Genomic DNA, 21,596 nt, shown 5'->3' with positions numbered 1-21,596 from the left:
GCAACTATTACATAAGTCTTTTGTAGACGACATGCTCGTCTGGCGCAAATACAAAATGTTCATCCTGCTATCTATTTATGATGCGTTTATGTAGATACCTTATAACAGTACTATTCTGGCTTCAAGCTACTAATATTTGATCTTACTCTTAGTTTCAGCGTAAGAAATATATCAAAAACCTCCCACATTCCAGACTAGCACAACGTTCATTGCGACACCATGAATTCAGTGTGATCCTACCGTACCAATACTTCGAACTGAAACCATTGATACAAGGCAATATGTGCACATGATCGTCATGCAATTGATCAAAAATGAAAACAAAATGTTAAAAGTTACGACTGAAGCGCTGTTCTGGGTCAACCTTCTTCAGGAACACTAAAAGCTGAATATTTAGGGCCAATAATTTATAACCGAAATAGTTGATTAAAACGTTAACGATGAGATTGTTCAAAATGTACATGGAAATATATATATTCTTCTGCTGGCATAATCATGATAATGGCAGAAAGTAAGAAGTCGCAGATAAAAACAGAAAAAAATTGAGATCAAAAGATATAATACAATGTTTATTGAGCCATTTTATTGCTTAAAGTTCAGTCGAAAATATATAAATATATACTCAACCTAACCATACTCAGTCACGTACTCGGTTGGAATAAAACAAAAGAATCGAAGTTCTTTGTTAGAGAAGGCGGCAAATGCTTAATGTAATGTTTACTATAGTGAGATAACTTTTAAAAGTTAATAGAAACCAACAAAATTACAATTTTCTTCTCAATTACAAATTGTTCTATTTTAAAACACCATTTGCATAGGTTTTCAATTGGTCTAGTGCATAGGTAAGCAGAACAATTAGATATCAAGTCGACGACATGTATATCTTTCAAGTTAAATGTAGAAAATGCATAATCTCCGACTTTTTAAAAATTTACCACGGACAGAAAACATATCAATCTATTAATTCAGTAATTTTCGTATCTGCCCTTCCATAATGTGACTCAAGAAAAAATTCAAAAAAATGGGTAACCATTGTATCGAAAAGAGAAGATCCAGTGCACCTTTGTATATAAGGGCGTGTTTGAGTTGAATAATTTGTTTCAACTTACAATAATCACTTACTTCAAATTAAATATAGCAGACATATCCCCTATACTCTATACTGCCTGATAAATAGAGGTCGAGGTCATGTGAGAATCTAACTAGAATAATGACTTTACAAGGTACACAGATACCAAATAGCTATATTACTCATAGAAAGAGACAAATAAAGAAAACTTTTTTAAGTAATCACTGAACCATGAAAATGAGAGCAAGAACAATGAACAAATGACCGACGGAAACTTTAAAACATTAGGCATATATATATTCAAAACATGGATTCTGGTCATCTACATGTTCTACAGTTTGTACCTTCTGAAATACTTAACTTTAAAGAGGTTTGCTAACACCGACGTGACTGCCATCGCCTGTGTCAGATCGCCTATGTCGATATTTCTGCAATATCAGTCAAACGCATCAGAAAAAATATAATACATTTTTACATAAAATTCGAACTTTTCTTTTTTTGTTTTGTGTTTCTATATATTAGCCAGAGTATTCAATGTCACTACGTTAAGTCAATAATATCTTTCTATAGCTAAAAATACATGTTTACATCAATTTCGAACTTTTCTTTTTTTATTGTTTTGAGTGTCTATATATTAGCCGGACTACGTTAAGTCCATTATATCTTTCTTTTACAACATCGGAGAAATTAATTCGTTCCATGCCAGCGTTTAGCATATCACTATCATTTTGTGTATTCTTCATGTTCTTCAATATTAACTAACCCCCTTATTCACAAACGCCATGTCATATTCCTTTCTCACATCTTCCTTATTGCATTTGCTGTTACCATTCGACCATGTCAATGGATGTTATTTTGTGACAATCTGCGATATTAACATATTCTATAACGAACTCTTAATTTGCATTATTCAAATACTTTTTTGCTTTTCTGTATTATTTTTCGAATTAAACATTGCACTTGAACTTTCAGATGTGCTATCTTCCATTTCATCTGAATCTGAATCGGTGCTTTCTTCACTCTCCTCGGAAACTTCTTTTTCACAACATGATTTAACCGTATTAACATTATGACATTTTTTATGCTGATTAAGATTTTTAATACTGTCAAAAGTTTTTCCACAAAAGCAATCAAAAATTCCATCATTATGTTTCCTCATGTGCCCTAACAATCCTGATTTGGACCCGACCTGTTTTCCGCATAAGTGACACTGATATTGTTCATTTGTTGTCATATTTCTTATGCACGAGTCTTCATGAAGTGTTAACTTACTTTTAACAAGAAATTTCTTGTTACATTTCTTACATTTCAGGAGACCTCTTTTTTTATGATTTAATATGTGTTTTTCTAATTGATGTTTATACATGAATACACAACTGCAGGTTTTAACCTCACATTTAAAAGATTGTTCGGAATGAGTTGCGATCTCATGTCGTCTCAGTGCTTGTTTATTACTGTAGTGCAACCCACAATATCTACAAATAATATGTGTTTCTTTCCGTTCTAAATAAAGATGGCGGCGTCTATGCTTGTCATAATCCTTATTATCTTTCGTTGAAAAATCACATTTCTCACATTTATAAACCTTCGACTTTCGTTCCTTATCAATAGCCTTATTCAACGTTTTAACAATACCCTCAGTATCATCCTCATCAGCATCATCATCATCACCATCCATGTCAATATCATTAACATTATCAGAGACACCATCATGTTCTTTCAAATCATGTGGTGTTTGTGATTGGAGTTCAGCATCCTTTTGCTTGCGAATAATGTAATAATGATGTTTGTAATGTTTAGTATACTGTGTCTTATCTTCTGTTGAGAACTCACAATGTGAACATCGGTAAACATCTGGAGTCTGTTTTAAATATTTGTCATTCTGTTGAGTGAGTAAAATTTCGTTCACTCGTTCAACAAATTCCTCAACATTATAATTATCAGCATTAAACTCTTCCATCGTGGTTTCTAAACATGTATTCTCGACTGGATAATTTGCCTCGTTATTCTGATCATTTTCAGATGTCATACTGTTAATATTATTGCTAAACTTTAAGGATGCCCTGTAATTGAATCCTTTTCCCCCTTGAAAATGTATTTTTCTCATATGTTTTGAAAGACTCTCTTTAGCTTTATACACTTTATTGCAAATGTCGCATCTAAACATTAGTTTTTTTACACAATAATCCTCATGTCTTTTTAGTGCAGTTTTAAGTACGAATACCTGTGCACATTTCATACATTTCAGAAGACCTTGTGATTTGTGCCATAACAAATGTTTTTGTAAGGCAGATTCTTCCATAAAACGAGCTGCACACCCGCTAAGCCTACATATCCATAATGGCTTGTCCGGATGCATGAATTTTTTATGGTTTTGCAAACCGTCTTCTGATTTATATTTATTTCCACATAAATGACAGAAGTATTTTTGATATTTATATAGTTCAGACATTCTGAGCTTTCGTTCGAGGTAAGAGTGATGCTTTCGGTGTTTCTCTTGTTCCTTCTTATCACATGTTGAAAATTCACACTTTTTACAATGCCATAACATTTCTTGATTAGTCTCACCTGTTTCTTCCTTTCCTATTTCTGATTGGCTCTTATTTTTAAACCTTCTGTCAGATATTTCATCGTTTATGTCATCGACTATCTGTTGTTGTAACAATGGTAATGGATCACTGTCATCTTCTTCTAAGGAAATGTCGTCCGGAAGTGGTGATCCTTCTTCACAAGTCTTTTTTAAACATTCCTCTTCCAAATCAACACTGTCCTATAATCAGATTGCAACTTTTTGTTTAATTTGATATTTCAAATATTTATTTTTGCAGATCTTAAATGTTAGTGATGTTATCCAATTTAAATAACAAATGAATGTTTAAAACCGTATGCTTATATAACAGATGTCATCGAACACTGGTAAAATTTATTTTTAAAAAGTGGAAAAACGGAATCAACTCAAACTGAATTAAAGATGAAATTGATGCTCCAAGGAGCATGTGTTGCTCTGTTTGGACAGTGCATGCATAAATAAATTTATGAAAGTGATTTACTAGGTTTTTTTATAGATAATTTGTATTTCATAGGTATAGACCTGCTTTAAAAAATCAAGACATCTTAATTTCCTTGGGTTGCAAAATTGGAAGATTTCAGAAAGGATTTATTCTGGCCAGGAAAAATGAAAAAAATCTTACTCTTAGCTAAACATTGGCTAAAAACTTCTGAAACCCTTTTTGAATGAATGTTATATTCAGAGCAGCAAATATCATGAGAGTTTGACTGGGTTGATAAATCATTTTAAAGAGATATTGGAAGATGCGGTGTGAGTGCCAATGAGACACTCTCCATCCAAATAACAATTTAAAATAAATAAACCATTATAAGTCTATGTATCGCCTTCAACACGGAGCCTTGGCTCACACAGAACAACAAGCTTATCAGATGCTTCGCAGGGCGCAGCTTTATACGACCGCAGAGGTTGAACCATGAACGGTTGGGGCAAGTATGGACACAACATTCAAGCTGGATTCAGCTCTAAATTTGGATTGTGATTAAATAGTTGACACAGCATAGGTTTCTGACAAAGAATGAATGTGGTCTAATGCACTTGAAATTTTTGTTTTGCCTTAGAGCAATTCACTATGCTGTTGAATATTAATCCTCTCAAAAATATGTTTGACGAAATTTTCTTTTTATTTATGAAATTTCAAAAGTGAAAAACTGAACCCCCCCTCCCCCCAATTTTTTTTAAAAATCCCCCTTTCCTTTATTTCAAAACCGATCTCAATTCAAATTTCTAATGGAGTTTGCAACAACAATTCCTCATTTAAATACATCATAAAATATTAAAATGTAAAAAATGTGCTTGTTGTCACTGAAAGGTAAAGATTATTTTAATTTATCATTTGGTAGTAAAAGTGAATATACATTGTATATTCTATAAAACAATGATTTAGGTTGATTCAACTACTATTCTGGACAAAAGAAAGATAACTCCAATTGAAATTTCTTGCTATTGCACAATATTGTGCAATTAGATATTTCTTGCTATTGCACAATACTGTGCAATTGAAAATACTTGCTATTGCACAATACTGTGCAATTGAAGATTTCTTGCTATTGCGCAATACTGTGCAATTGATAATTTCTTGCTATTGCACAATACTGTGCAATTGAAGATTTCTTGTTATTGCTGAGTACTGAGCAATTGAAAATTTCTTGCTATTGCACAATACTTAATATAATAATTTTGGATCCTGATTTTGACCACCTTGAAAACTGGGCCCATAATAAAAAATCTAAATACATGTTTGGATTCAGCATATCAAAGAACCTCAAGAATTCACTTTATGTAAAAATGAAACTAAGTTTAATTTTGGACTCTTTGGACTTTAATGTAGACCAATTTGAAATCAGGACCAAAAATTAAGAATCTACATACAGAGTTAGATTTGGCATATCAAAGAACCCCATTTATTCAATTTTTGATGAAATCAAACAAAGTTTAATTTTAGACCCCGATTTGGACCAACTTGAAAACTGGGCCAATAACAAAAAATCTAAGTACATTTTTAGATTCAGCATATCAAAGAACCCTAAGGATTCAATTTTTGTCAAAATCAAACTATGTTTAATTGTGGACCATTTGAACCTTAATGTAGACCAATTTGAAAACAGGACCAAAAATTAAGAATCTACAAACACAGTTAGATTCGGCATATCAAAGAACCCCAATTATTAAATTTTTGATGAAATCAAACAAAGTTTAATCTTGGACCGTTTGGGCCCATTATTCCTAAAATCTAAGGACCAAAACTACCAAAATCAATACCAACCTTCCTTTTATGGTCATAAACCTTGTGTTTAAATTTCATAGATTCCTATTAACTTATACTAAAGTAATGGTGTGAAAACCAAGAAAAATGCTTATTTGGACCCCTTTTTGGCCCCTAAATCCTAAACTATTGGGACCTTAACTACCAAAATCAATACCAACCTTCCTTTTGTGGTCATAAACCATGTGTTTAAATTTCATTGATTTCTATTAACTTAAACTAAAGTTATTGTGCAACCAGATGCTCCGCAGGGCGCAGCTTTATACGACCGCAGAGGTTGAACACTGAACGGTTGGGGAAAGTATGGACTTGATTCAGCTCTAAATTTGGATTGTGATTAAATAGTTGACACAGCATAGGTTTTTGACACAGAATGAATGTAGTCTAATGAACTTAAAAGAAAATGTTTGCCTTTGAGCAATTCACATTGCTATTGAATATTAATCCTCTCAAAAATATATTTGAAGAAATCTTCTGTTTATTTATGAAATCTGAAATGAGAAAAACTTTCCCTTATTCCAAAACTGATCTCAATTCAAATTTCTAATTGAGTTTGCAACAATAACATGAATAACTGCTCATTTAAATACATCATAAAATATTAAAATGTAAAAAAAAGTGCTTGTTATCACTGAATGGTAAAGATTGTTTTAATTTATCAGTTGGTAGTAATCACAGTGTGGGAACGGAACTGTACGGTTTTCTAATAATTTGGTCATTCGGGAGACTGTCAAGCGGTGCTCCGACATTCGAAAAATAACAAGTTGCTTGATGGAAACTTTGACAAACTCTTATGTTCCTATATAACGTTTCTGCTTCAAGTTTTGATAGCTAAAACATTCTTTATGTAAAGATGAACCAATAAAATAATAAGAAAGATATATGCATCGAAACGTTTTCCTTAGAATGGTGGAGCTCCGTGTAAAACAATCAAAATGGTCACACAACAGCGATCAAAAATGTCAAATAAACATCGAAAAATCAATGTTTGCTACCAGGATTTTCACATGTACCTTTTCTGATATATAGTCTTGCCTGTCTGAAAGTTTCAAAGCCATTGTCCCAGTAGAAATCCAAATATATTCATTTTCTCCATGTCGGATATTTTTATTGACTGTACAATCGCTCGCAAGTTGACTGTAATATCACTCGGAACCTTCCTGTACAATAACTTGGAGCTTTTCTTTTCATCGTTTGGCCAACTAGACTACTCCGAAAGGAGGGTAACCTACTTAACCTTCTTATGACTTCACGGTCCAGCTAGCAAGCAAGCTAGTCAATGCATTTTGCTGTAATAGTTTCTAGTGGCATATGACTAATTATAACTCTTAAGTAGATAATGCTAAACTTCTTCTGCCACATTCATGATCAGTTTATGTTTTCCATGATACTTTTGTCATCTAAATATTTATTAAAACTACTGCAATCCAATACAATATATGTCTGGTATGATTTTTCTCTCCTTTTTCTGTTACGATTTTTGGTATTGTTATCGATTTTTGTTTTAACCTAAATTACACACTCAAAAGTGTAAATGATTTTTGAAGGTTTTATTTGAATGGCTGCAGCCTGCATTAGCGGATCTGGTATGCGGGGAGAGGGAGTTTTTGGTGGTTGAAGCCTATTTTTTTCGATTTTTATGGTGTTCCGTGGTTTGGATCCCCCTTTGTAGAAAGGCGGGATCCGCACCTGGTCTGATATCGTCAATGATAGTATGATGATCCGATCATTCATCTGATTTTTATAGTTTGGTCTTGTGCTGTGATAGTTTTGGGGAGAAATGAGCGCACACAAACATTTTTACCCTTGCCAAATTCTTTATGTACCTGTTTTAAGTCAAGAGCTCGTAGTTCAGTGGTTGTCGTTGGTTCGTGTCCGTCATACATGTTTTTCGTAAATTGCTTTATTATGAATTAGGCCGTCAATTGAATTCGAAAGGTATTAATTCTTATTTTTCTTTTCGGAACCTTTTATAGCCGACTATAATTGCTTAAATCCATTTATTTTTTAACTTTGACAATCATATCACATCTCCTTATTTTTATGTTGAAAATATAAATGTGGTTTGATAAAATGTTGTTCTCTAAATAAAAACAACTGTTTCGTTCGTTTGTCGGATACTATAGTTTGGAATATTAAAAAGTTCCTGAATCGTGACATTGATATAAAAAAAAAATGTTGAAGGATTTTGTGTTTTCTCTGTCTTTCAGATAACAAGTCCTCTTCCATCCTTGATAAAATTTAATTTTACTGGAGCCTTTTCTACCAGTAGCTATAGCTTGTAATAAACAGACATCTCATTTGTAATTATACCACATCTTCTATTCTAATATCATGTTTATTGACATATACGTGTCTTTTCTTGAGTCAGTGGTTAGCTACCACAATTCCACATTCGAATTCCTTGTTATACCAAATTAAAAAGTGTTGGGTATGTGTAGATACACCATAAGTCGCATGATAAGAGAGGCTAAATTTCACGAGAAAGCTTTGCTTTGAAATTTAGTTCATCCTATGGTATATCTACACATATAGCCAATCACTTTTTTATTTGGTAAATGACATGTGTCAAAGTTCTCAACTGATATCACAGGAAAGAAAATGTGTTACAATGTAGTTTCTTGCTAAAAGTGTGAGGTATCTAACATACACCACATGAGGGTCGATATGGAACTGTGGAGTATGTGTCGATACCCTCACACTTTTTCAAACAAACTATGGTACATATCAAGTTACAATATCCCGATCCTGTGCTGAAAAATTCTTTGTTGTATTGTTCAAATATGTATTTATTATTTTTCTAAAATTGCTCGTAAATAATATATTAAGTAAAATTCAAAATATGCCAATTAACTTTCCAGAGAATCTTTTCGGTATATATAAATATTTATTTTGTACGAGGATTATTTTCATTTTTATTTAAGATTAGATTCTTAACCTATTTTGTACTGTCCTTTTCTTTTTGTCTTGTTTACTTATTCAGTGGTTGTTTGTTTATGTGTTACATATTTGTTTTTCGTTCATTTTTTGTACATACATAAGCCGTTAGGTATCCGATGTTGTTTTCCATTGTTATTTCGGGACATTTTAAAGATGACTATGCGGTATGGGCTTTATTCATTGTTGACGACCGTACGGTGACCTATAGTTGGTAATTTCTGTGTCATTTTGGTCTCTTGTGGAAAGTTGTCTCTTTGGCAATCATACCACATCTTCTTTTTTATGTGTAGTGTACACGTTTTGTTTTTGTCTCTGGTATAGTCACCTTGAAAGGGTTCCTTGATAGAATCTTAATTGTAAAAATGCCCTGGTTTTGTGCTTATTTTCACTTCAAATACCATAGATGAACAAATAGGACAGCAAGAAACAACCAATGCAATGCATATGCAATGTATTTAATAAATTTGGCCAAGCAATTCTACAGGAAAGCTCCAAGTGATTTACAGGAAGGCTCCGAATGATATTACAGTCAACTTGTGAGCGATTGTACAGTCAATAAAAATATCCGACATGGAGAAAATGAATATATTTGGATTTCTACTGGGACAATGACTTTGAAACTTTCAGACAGGTAAGACTATATATATTAGAAAAGGTACATGTGAAAATCCAGGTAGCAAACATTGATTTTTCGATGTTTATTTGACATTTTTGATCGCTGTTGTGTGACCATTTTGATTGTTTTACACAGAGCTCCACCATTCTAAGGAAAACGTTTCGATGGATATATCTTTCTTATTATTTTATTGGTTCATATTTACATAAAGAATGTTTTAGCTATCAAAACTTGAAGCAGAAACGTTATATAGGAACATAAGAGTTTGTCAAAGTTTCCATCAAGCAACTTGTTATTTTTCGAATGTCGGAGCACCGCTTAACAGTCTCCCGAATGACCAAAATATTAAAAACCCGTACAGTTCCGTTCCCACACTGTGGTAATGGTGAAAATACATTGTATATTTAATAAAACAATCATTTAAGTTGATTCAACTACTATTCTGGACAAAGAAAGATAACTCAAATTTACAAAAAATATTGAAAATATCTTGCTAGTGCACAAATATCTATTCTGGACAAAGAAAGATAACTCCAATTGAAAATTGATTGCTATTGCACAATATTGTGCAATTAGATATTTCTTGCTATTGCGCAATACTGTCAATTGAAGATTTCTTGCTATTGAACAATACTGTGCAATTGAAAATTTCTTGCTATTGACTGTACAATTGAAGATTTCTTGCTATTGCTGAATACTGTGCAATTGAAAATTTCTTGCTATTGCACAATACTTAATATAAGATTTCGTAATGTGCCACTTGACCAAAGCCTTTGTAAAATGTGCAAGTCTCAATCAATAGAGGACGAATCCCATCTCTTGCTGTTTTGTGAACGCTATGAACAATTACCAACAACACTATTTAATGATATCCGAGATAAGTACAACATAGACTTAACTACGCTACCAGTGAACATCAAATTAAAACATTTATTTTGTAATTACAGCAAGCTTGTTTCTAACTTTATTTTGAACTGTTTTACCACCAGACAATCTGGAATCAACTGTTAACGTGCCTTGCCATAATTTGCGTGTAAATTTGAACTATACCTATTTATTTATTTTATTTTCAATAATGATACAAAATGTACAGTGCATCATAAGCCTATTTGGCTGGCTGAAAACTACTTGTATATATGAATGTAATTTTTGTTGTAATTCAGGTTGCACTTTAATATTAAAATATTCTATTCTATTCTATTCTATAATAATTTTGAATTCTGATTTGGACCAACTTGAAAACTTTGCCCATAATAAAAAATCTAAGTACATGTTTAGATACAGCATTTCAAAGAAGCCCAATAAATTAATTTTTGTTAAAATCAAACTGAGTTTAATTCTGGACCTTTTGGACCTAATGAAGACCAATTTGAAAACGGGACCAAAAATTAAGAATCTACTAACACAGGTAGATTTGGCATATCAAAGAACCCCAATTATTCAATTTTTGATGAAATCAAACAAAGTTTAATTTTGGACCCCGATTTGGACCAACTTGAAAACTGGGCCAATAATCAAAAATATAAGTACATTTTTAGATTCAGCATATCAAAGAACCCCAAGGATTCAATTATTGTTAAAATCAAACTAAGTTTAATTTTGGACTCTTTGGACCTTAATGTAGACCAATTTGAAAACGGGACCAAAAATTAAGAATCTACATATAGTTAGATTCGGCGAATCAAAGAACCCCAATTATTCAATTTTTTATGAAATCAAACAAAGTTTAATTTTGGACCCTTTGTGCCCCTTATTCCTAAACTGTAAGGACCAAAACTACCAAAATTAATACCAACCTCCCTTTTATGGTCATAAACCTTGTGTTTAAAATTCATAGATTTCTATTTACTTATACTAAAGAAATGGTGCAAAAACCAAGAAAAATGCTTATTTGGACCCCTTTTTGGCCCCTAATTCCTGAACTGTTAGGACCAAAACTCCCAAAATCAATACCAACCTTCCTTCTGTGGTCATAAACCTTGTGTTTAAATTTCATAGATTTCTAGTAACTTATACTTAAGTTATGGTGCGAAAACCAAGAAAAATGCTTATTTGAACCCCTTTTTGGCCCCTAATTCCTAAACTGTTAGAACCAAAACTCCCAAAATCAATCCCAACCTTCCTTTTGTGGTCATAAACCTTGTGTTGAAATTTCATAGATTTCTATTCACTATTACTTAAGTTAGAGTGCGAAAACTAAAAGTATTCGGACGACGACGACGACGCAAACGACGTCGCCAACATGATAGCAATATACTACAAAAAAATTTCAAATTTTGCTGTCGTATAAAAACCAAGGTTAATGCTTATTTGGGCCCTTTTTTGGCCCCTAATTCCTAAACTGTTGGAACCAAAACTCCCAAAATCTACGCCAACCTTCCTTTTGTGGTTATAAACCGTGTGTCAAAATTTCATAGATATCTATTCACTTAAACTAAAGTTATTGTTTGAAAACCAAGAAAATGCTTATTTGGGCCCTTTTAGGCCCCTAATTCCTAAAATGTTGGGATCAAAACTCCCAAAATCAATCACAACCTTTCTTTTGTGGTCATAAACCATGTGTTAAAATTTCATTGATTTCTATTCACTTTTACTTAAGTTAGAGTGCGAAAACTAAAAGTATTTTCGGACGACGACGACGCAGACGCAACGCCAACATGATAGCAATATACAACAAAAAAAAAATCAAATTTTGCGGTCGTATAAAAAGGGCCACAAAATTACAAGCGTAAAACCATTCATGACAAACTGGAAAAGACTTATTTAAATGATTTGACTTGCATGTGCATGTAAATATTGTACATTTGTGCAAATCATTAAAATATTTTCAAATGTAATTTTTGTCATAAAAGTCATCAAGTCATTGCCAGTATGGCAATGAGATAATTCCCTTTCAACAAGTAAGTAAAGGGAAAAAACTCCAACCAAAATCATGTATAAAGACACTAGCGTAGTTCACTAAACATGTTTCAAAACTTTTCAATTGCTACATTGTACTAGAACAGTCAAGGGACTAACTTAAAAAAGTTATTAGCATGATTAGAGAAAAATTACATACATATTGTTATTGTGGGCTTAAATATTAAAAAACTGTGATAACATTAAAACATATGTATGTTACACGTTTCAAAGGGAAATATAAAACCTTTATTTTGTTAAATTTTTCTCAAGTTCTATTGATATTATAGTTTTCTTTAAGTATACTTTGCAAAGATATAACAGCTCATAGTTTACAAATCGTGCAAAGTACACCTATGTTATTACAGAAAATATATACATTCCTGCAATAACAAAAAGCTATTCTGTATCTCTTTAAAGGCGTTGCTCTGACATGCATAACAATGTATTTCAATTCATTGTAAGAATTGATGATCAGAGCTTGTAATGAGGCACTGCGTAAGATTTCAAGTGTCTCATTTACTCTCATATAGAAAGTTTTATGCTTGTAATAACTATAAGCCTTGTTATCACAGCTTAGTTTACCCTTAAAAGCCTTGTCTCATTGGTTTACCATGGTTGATAAAAATTGTATTAATGGATTAGAAAATTAGTTATCAAGGTAATATATCAAGCTACTGTGCAAAATTTTAGAATTCCAGTGCTCATTAAAGATGATATTTATGATATATATATTTAACTGATAACAAACATATGTTAAGGAAAAAAGAGTAGACAACTCATGAAAGTGTCTGTAATAACACATACATATCTTTGATAATTACTTGTTTAAGTTAGACCCTTGACTGTAGAATGATGTAACTGATCCTACTTGATAATTTATCATGAAAATAAAATAATCTTCAATTCATTACCTTTTATTATTATAATGATGACATGGATTATGGCAGTGGTAACCAGATGCTCCACAGGGCGCAGCTTTATAGGACCACAGGGGTCGAAACCTGAACAATTAGCATGTATGTACACAACATTTAAGGTTGATAAAGCTCTGAATTTGGATTGTGATTTAATAGTTGACAAAACATAGGTTTCTGACGAAGAATGTATGTGGTCTAAGAACTTAAACTCAAACATTACAAAATTTGACATTTACCTATTATGGTCCAATATCGAAAATCTAAATACATGATTAGATTCAGCATACATGTATCATAGAAACCCAAGAATTCACTTTTTGATGAAATCAATAATGTTCAATTTAAGACCCTTTAGACCTCAGTGTGAACTAATTTGACAACAAGGCCAAAATATTAAAAATCTAAATACATGGTAATTTGATTCAGCATATTGAACATGTTGAAGAACCCCATATATTTATTTTTAGTTGAAATCAAACTAGTATGTTTAATTTTGGACCCTTTGGACCTGAATTAAGACCAATTTGAAAACAGGACCAAAAATTAAGAATCATACTATATTGTACACGGTTAGATTTATCATATCAAAAAACACCAATAATTCATTTTTTGATGAAATCAAATAAAGTTTAATTTTGGCCCCTAATTCCTAAACTGTTAGGACCAAAACTCCGGAAATCAATCCCAACCTTCCTTTTGTGGTCATAAACCTTGTGATAAAATTTCATAGATATCTATTAACTAAAGCAGCAACCATTTGACTTTCTGGGGGGGAGGGGGGAGAAAATAAACAGAGTATAAAACAATTTTTTTTTCTCCAAAAACTGGAAACAAACTATCATGACTATTTTAAAAAAAAATCCATAGGTTTCTGTTTACTTTACTAAAGTTATTGTGCAAAAACCCAGAAAAATGCTTATTTGGGCCATTTTCGGTCCCTTATTCCTAAACTGTTAGGACCAAAACTTCCAAAATCAATCTCAGCCTTCCTTTTATGGTCATAGACCTTGTGCTTAAATTTCATAGATATATTTTTACTTATACTTAAGTTATAGTGCTAAAACCAAATGTCTTCGGATGACGAAGACGATGACGCCAACGTTATACCAATATTCTCCAAAAAAAAAATCAATTTTTGCAATCATATAATTGTATAAAAAATAATTCAATTTCAGTTATGGCCACAAACATTTGACCATGTTACAACCAGTTTTGTTAGAAGATTCCTTATGTTATACTTTGATGCATCTAATAAATAAGATTACCATATTACCCATGTACATGTAAGCAGTCAATACGTCCTCTTTAATGCTTCTGTATCATGTATATACAGTCTGAGAGATGTTTGGTGAAAATAAAAATGACTGATATAAATAAAGGAAGTATACCTCTGTTTGAAATTCATCAATCAAATAAGAAAAAACAATTTCAGGTTACAAACACAGAAACACAACACTAAAATGCAACACACAGAAACGAACAATAATATAACATGTATAACAATGTCCAATTTCCTGACTTGGTACAGGACATTTTTAGAAACAAGAGGCTCTCAAGGACCTGAACCCCTCACCTTGAGTATTTGGCATTTATCTTTCTTTTTAGAGTTTAAGTGTCTATTTTCTTGTAGTTTTTTTTTTTTTTTAATGTAGATCTTACTTTTTGGAAAATGTTTGTTGTTTACAGTTCATCTTTATTGTTAATAATACATGTAATATTCAAGATGATAACCAAAACCTGTAAAAATTCCTTAATATTACCAATTAAGTGGCAGCAACACAACAATGGGTTGTTATAATGTAGATTCATCTGATAATTTTAGGGCTGATAAAACTTGTTCTAATGAACACTTTCATCACATGTCAGATTTGCTGGTAATTGCTTTGGTTTTTGAAATATAAGCCAAAAACTGCATTTTACTCCTACATACCCTATGTTCTATTTTTAGCCATGGTGGCCATGTTTTTTGAAGAAACAGAAAATAAAACACAAACTTTATTCTAGATAGTGTAAGGATCATTCAGCTTAAAGGAAGACATCAAAAGTTCAATGAAGGATAAAAAAAACTTAATTCACATAGTTTTTTCACTGACACCCCCACCCCCCTCTTAACTTAACTTAGGAAAAATTGATTTACTTATATGGATATATGTAAAAATCAATGTCGGTTAACCAAAACTTGTAGCAGTTCAACCCCCCCCCCCCCCCAAACTATTTGATTTAAGTTTTTTTTATCCTACATTGATCTTTTGATGTCGTCCCTAAGTGTGGTTGGAATTGGTTCAGTAGTTTCAGAGGAGAAGATGTTTGAAATATTTTACACCAGACGGATGACAACGGACGAGGATGGACGCCAAGCAAGGGCTAAAGCTCACAGTTCCTTCGGAAATATTTTCACCTCTTCTGACAGCAACATTCATGATAACATGATGAAGGCAACTGTTGTGTGGTTAAATAAAAATTGTATAAGAGAAAGTTGAACAAGAGTGCACACACTGAAATGTCTCGCCTTCTTTACTAATCATTGATATTATGTTGATACATTTGTAAACCTAAATATAAAGTTTTATTACAACTGTCATATACTCAACATTAACCAAGAAAACGAAACATTGATCAATGAACCATGAAAATGAGGTCAAGGTCAGATGAACCATGCCAGGCAGACATGTACAGCAAACAATTCTTCAATACAACAAATAAAGTCATGATAGAAGACTTATTGCTAATAAATTAATAAAACAGACCAAAACACAAACACTTAGCAATGGACCGTGAAAATGTGGTCAAGGTCAAATAAAACCTGCCTAACAGACATATGTTATAAAATATTTCCATAAATCAAATAGAGTTGACCTAATGCATAAAGTATTAGAAAAATAGACCAAAACTCAAAATTTAACTTTGACCACTGACCATGAAAAAGAGGTCATGGTCATATGACACCTGTCAGCTAGACATGTACACCTTAAAATCATTCCATACACCAAATATATAGTAGACCTATTGTACAGTACACAAAGAGAGGATGTAATCTCATACTCCCAACACTGATTCTGGTGTAACACAGTGTCACACTGTGAAACACAGATTTCCCCTCCCAAAAAAACACCAAGTAATTACTCCTATCTGGGAGGGTTTTATGACCTGTTGATTGCAGGTAAAACTAATAAAAATCAACAAAGCATGACTGGATGGTCTGACAGTGACACATAAAATATTTACATGTTGACTATTCTCTCACTTCTTCCTATTTCAATCATTTCCTATTTAATTTTATTTCTGAAAGTTATAAAAAAAAAGGTTAATGAAATGATTTAAAAAAATTAAATACAAAAAGTATTTTTAGATTGGAAAATTATTTACATTCTTTTATAATCTCATAAAATTAAGAATGGCAACTTGATATTTACAATAAGTTGTATTTATAGTCAGTTTAAACATATAGATATTAATGTATAATACATGTAAATGGTTTTAAAATAATAGTAATGATACAAAAAAATGAATATATATAATAAAATAATGGTATGTAGATTAATTTCACACATATCATATTTATATAATCTTCATTTATAATTTATGAAAATAAAATTCAATAAATTCAATAAAAATAAAAGTCTTTATTTTCTATTAATTACACTCCACTTACAGGTGATATTTTGTTTGTTTTAATTATGTTTTTTAGGTAGGAAAAATCAACATTGTCAGAAAAAATGCTGAATATTTTTAGTGCAGGATTCTTTTAATAATGAAATCATATTATAATATATCTCTGATTAAATTTAACAAATCTCACACTTTTCATAATTTTTGTGACTGTCATTTAATGACAGGAAACATAAGAAATGTTTATTGCAGTCAACAACTAGTGGCACACTTCAAAGGTAAACATAGCAATAAAAATCATGGTGTTGGGAGAAACCACACCAAGGTAATAAACAATTAAGGAGTTTTAGGGAGGAATTACTCCAAGTTAAAGTTTCTCCCAATTTCCTCCCAAAATTTGTAGAGAGTTGCTGGAGTTTCCTGGTGTGACACCAAGTTTTTACACAGTGTAGGTAGTATGAGATTACATCCTCTCTGTGTGTACTGTATATAGTATAAGAAAAACAGACCAAAACACAAAAATTTAACTATAACCACAGAACCATGAAAATGAGGTCAAGGTCAGATGACATCGGCCAGTTGGACATGTACACCTTACAGTCCTTCCATACACCAAATATATACTAGACCTATCGCTTATAGCATCTGAGATATGGACTTGACCACCAAAACTTAACCTTGTTCAATGATCCATAAAATGAGGTCGAGGTCAAGTGAAATCTGTCTGACAGGCATGAGGACCTTGCAAGGTACACACATACCAAATATAGTTATCCAATTACTTATAATAAGAGAGAATTTAACATTACAAAAAAATTAAACTTTTTTTTCAAGTAGTCACTGAACCTTGAAAATGATGTCAAGGACATCGGACATGTGACTGACGAAAAGTTCGTAACATGAGGCATCTATATACAAAGTATGAAGCCTCCAGGTCTTCTATCTTCTAAAATATAAAGCTTTTAAGAAGTTAGCTACTGCCGTCGCCGCCGGATTACTATCCCTATGTTGAGCTTTCTGCAACAAAAGTTGGAGGATCGACAAAATATGTATAAGAAAAAGTTTGAATTAACATTATTTATACCTTTTCACAGTCTTCTCCAGCATCTTCACTGTTATAACTTTGTGTTTGGTCTGGTTCAGTTTCCATCTCTTGGTCATGATTGGTTTCTCCACTAAATAAAACCATACATTCTGTACACACTGTCTTGCTTGGATCTGTAACATTTTCCCCTTCATTGGCAAATTCTTTTCTACATAGAGAACATAAACTGGATTTAGTTTGATCTAGACAAGAAGAAGCAGGTTTAGATGGCTCGGCTTCATCTATTCCAGACAATTGCTTTGCAATGGTCAATATTTCTGCCACGTTAGCTGAGGTGACATTGTCTTTTACTTGTGAAGGGTTCTCATTATGGAAAATTTTTCTTCTTTTGTTGCTTCTGGTTTCTCTTATTGTGGGCAGATCCAAAGATTTATTAGCCCTTCTTTCAACTTCTAAATCTTGATTTCTTTTAACCGTATCACCATCAACTTTTACATCACTGATTTCATTGTTGAGATCCTCTACATTATCAACAGTGCTTGTACTGTCAATGAAGTTGTCATCTGGTCCATGATTGGCAGATGCCACCAGTGCTGTACGTGTGTTTACATCCTGGTATTCTATTATTTCTTCTTCAACTTGAACAGCACAAAATGGACTTATGCTTTCGACTTCATTAACATTTTGGTCTACCTGAATAAAATTTTCAGCCGCAGATTTTATATTGTCAAGCCCTATTGTCTCACACAAAAGTCTAAAATTTACTTCGTTCTCCTGGGAAACATTTGACTGTCCTGTATATAGGGTCTGCACCAAACAGCAAACTGTTTTTAAAGAATAATTCTTAAGACTAACATAAACTCTTGTACCTTGACTTTCAGACGCCAATTGATTCCTCAAATATGGACTTTTACATGCCATTAGAACAAGTTTATGAACAAATACGACGCCATCTTTACACTCAAGGCCTGCATCACAGAATGTCCCATCCTGCTGTAGTTCATACATACATTTCGTCAGGTCCTCTGCATGACTAGGAATGGAATAGCTGCCTTCCATGTTTCAGCACCTATTTAAAATTACATTGTGATAAATCATTATATTTATAAATCATTAGTCAGATTATGATCTTGTACTACCTATATAGATTCTACCACTCTTTGTGTATCATATCATGCAATTGGCATGAAACAGACAAGAATTCAAGGTGTTTTAAACAAGTGAAACTGCGAGCTACTGCTCACTGATGATACCCCCGCCGCAAGTGGATAATATTAATAGTGTAAAAATATGCAAGTGTTCGGTAAACAGGATGTTGTCGAGTGATGAATCTGAAAACGCATCACACGGTATAGCTGACTTATATAAATCCTGAAACCAAATTTCAGAAATCCTTGTATTGTAGTTCCTGAGAAAAATGTGACGAAAATTTTCAACTTGGCTATCATGTGTAAAATCAGACAAGTGTTCGGTAAACAGGAAGTTGTAAAGTGATGAATCTGAAAAAGCATCACACGGTATGGCTGACATATATAAATGTTGATACCAAATTACAGAAAGGGTGGATGTGTAGTTCCTGAGCAAAAAATGTGACGAAAGTTTCATGGGACGGACTGACTGACGGACGGACTGATGGACGGACTGACAGACGGACAGACAGACAGAGGTAAAACAGTATACCCCCCCTTTTTTAAAACGGGGGTATAATAATATCATGAATATATATTGCACATGTCATGCATGTTGAAACAGATGCATAGTGTATTTCTTTCATTTATTTAGTGAAAATGCTTGACTGCTCTCTACTTTCTGCCAGACAATTAACATCTTTGAATGCTTTGTGCCAGGTAAGCAAAAATGTCCATGAAAGAATACTTTGTTTAGCACCTTACCAAAAGGAAATAGACCCCGTTTACACTGGCAACGAAATTGAATTGATCTTTATTTGAATCGATCTTGAAATGACCAGTTCGCATTTACATTGCACAAGCAAGATCGATCAAGATCGATAATTAGTTTACCCTGCAACATAAACAGAACCGATCTGACCTTTATTTTCATATCTTAATATAACATTCACCTGAAAAAAGATCGATCGCAATCGATTTAGGCGTTTACACCCAAAAAAAAGATCGATTCAAATAAGATTGATCTTTTTAAAACCACCACTTTCGACACTTTTGCATTAACTGCCTTATTTAAATGAACGAACCAGTACATTGCTCAGCTTTGAAAGTAATGGACTTATGTAAAAGAATCGATAAGTACATCGATAGAGTATGGTTATGTATTGTGGTTGGTATATCATGTATATGTAGATGATTGAAACATTGAAACAGTTTAATATTAAGATTTTTTATCTACTGCTGTATTATACTTGTACATAAATTAATTTTGTGGTTCAACATACTTTTGATTTTTAATGTTTTATGTAGAGAAACAACATTCATAGTGCTGTTATAAATACTCAGGTGTATCTATCATCAAATATTGACCGACGTCGTAATAAATGTTTATTGGTAATACATCAAAATGAATATCTTATTTCTACCTGCCTTTGTTTGTAAGTTGTGATTTTTATTTGTTTCTGTCTTTATGTCTCGATTTTTAATCTAAGATATGGACCATAATTTGGTATTCGGCCTTTGGTTTCTTTTAGTATCCTTTTTTATAAGTTCTAAAATTTTAACTTTTATTTTGTGGGTTGTGTTGGTGTTAGAATAGTATGAATGGAACAATCGAGTTTTTTCGAGAAAAAATTAACATTTTGATTCACCGTTTACGTGACAGGAAACCAAACAGGAAACCAATCTTTATTTTCTTTATTTTGCACAATATAATTCAAAAGGCATAAATAAACACCATTACTAGTGTTACTTGCTTCATGTTAATATTTAAAATCTATTTTCAATGTTATATTAAAGTGTTTTTTAAACGTGACAGGAAACCATTATAAGAAACCGAAAGCATTTTTTTATTTTTATTTTATTGCAAAATCTGCTTAAAATAATTTGAACAGTATACTTTTTCTTAAAATCCATCTTAAATGTAACAGTATTATAAAACTCCTAAATATGTGCTTGTTTAGAAAACAATTAGTACAATTTATTCAGAACTTTCCATATTTTCTTCGTTGATACAGGATACCATAATCGTTGTATCTTATTGTTTTGGCCCAAAAAATATATAAATTTATATTTGGTTTTGAAATTCCAGTTATATAAAATTTATTCCAAATCATTGGCAATGTAAAATTCTTTAAATCCAGTAAAGAAAAAAACTTTTAACTTGGAATTAAAATCTTTAAAATAGGCACCATGTGATATTTGTGACCTGTACACCATCTACATGGTTTCCACATTTTAACCTACTTTAGTGGGCTAAAATCAATAAAGTACTTCCTTTCAAGTCATGCCTGGTAAAAGTTTACTTTTCCTTTGACAAGTTTATTGCGTTTCTGAAAAGTGTTTGCAGAACATGAATAAAAAAAAAATTAAAAATTGTGACAAAGTTACCAACTTTGTACATTCCAAGTGTAACGGTATATTAACATGCATTTTTCATTTAATTATCTTTATTCACCTAAAATATCCAGTAATATTTACTGCTGAAGCAAAATCAATCCAACGAACATCGGCACCATGATAAGAGACGTAATTTCGATTGA

The 21,596-nt window shown here is 32.2% G+C and overlaps 1 protein-coding gene and 1 long non-coding RNA gene across 2 annotated transcripts in view; one reads left to right on the top strand and one right to left on the bottom strand.

Annotated features, from left to right (window-relative positions):
* The window catches only part of LOC143075867 (uncharacterized), a 68,153-nt gene that overhangs the window by 3,427 nt on the left and 43,130 nt on the right, over window positions 1-21,596 (top strand). The gene's annotated exons all lie outside the window — the stretch shown is intronic.
* The window catches only part of LOC143075865 (uncharacterized), a 34,069-nt gene continuing 13,036 nt past the window's right edge, over window positions 564-21,596 (bottom strand). Inside the window, exons 2-3 of the mRNA XM_076251451.1 lie at window positions 17,969-18,998; window positions 564-3,839 (exon numbers count right to left, since the gene is read on the bottom strand). Coding sequence (XP_076107566.1) covers window positions 1,980-3,839; window positions 17,969-18,988 — 2,880 coding nt within the window. The 5' untranslated portion in view covers window positions 18,989-18,998 and the 3' untranslated portion in view covers window positions 564-1,979. The remainder of the gene's footprint in view (window positions 3,840-17,968; window positions 18,999-21,596) is intronic.

This window comes from Mytilus galloprovincialis, chromosome 5, assembly GCF_965363235.1.
Source record: "Mytilus galloprovincialis chromosome 5, xbMytGall1.hap1.1, whole genome shotgun sequence".
NCBI classification, from domain to species: Eukaryota; Metazoa; Mollusca; class Bivalvia; order Mytilida; family Mytilidae; genus Mytilus; species Mytilus galloprovincialis.
The sequence above is the reverse complement of the archived record's forward strand: the minus strand, read 5'-3'. Positions and strand labels throughout refer to the sequence as shown.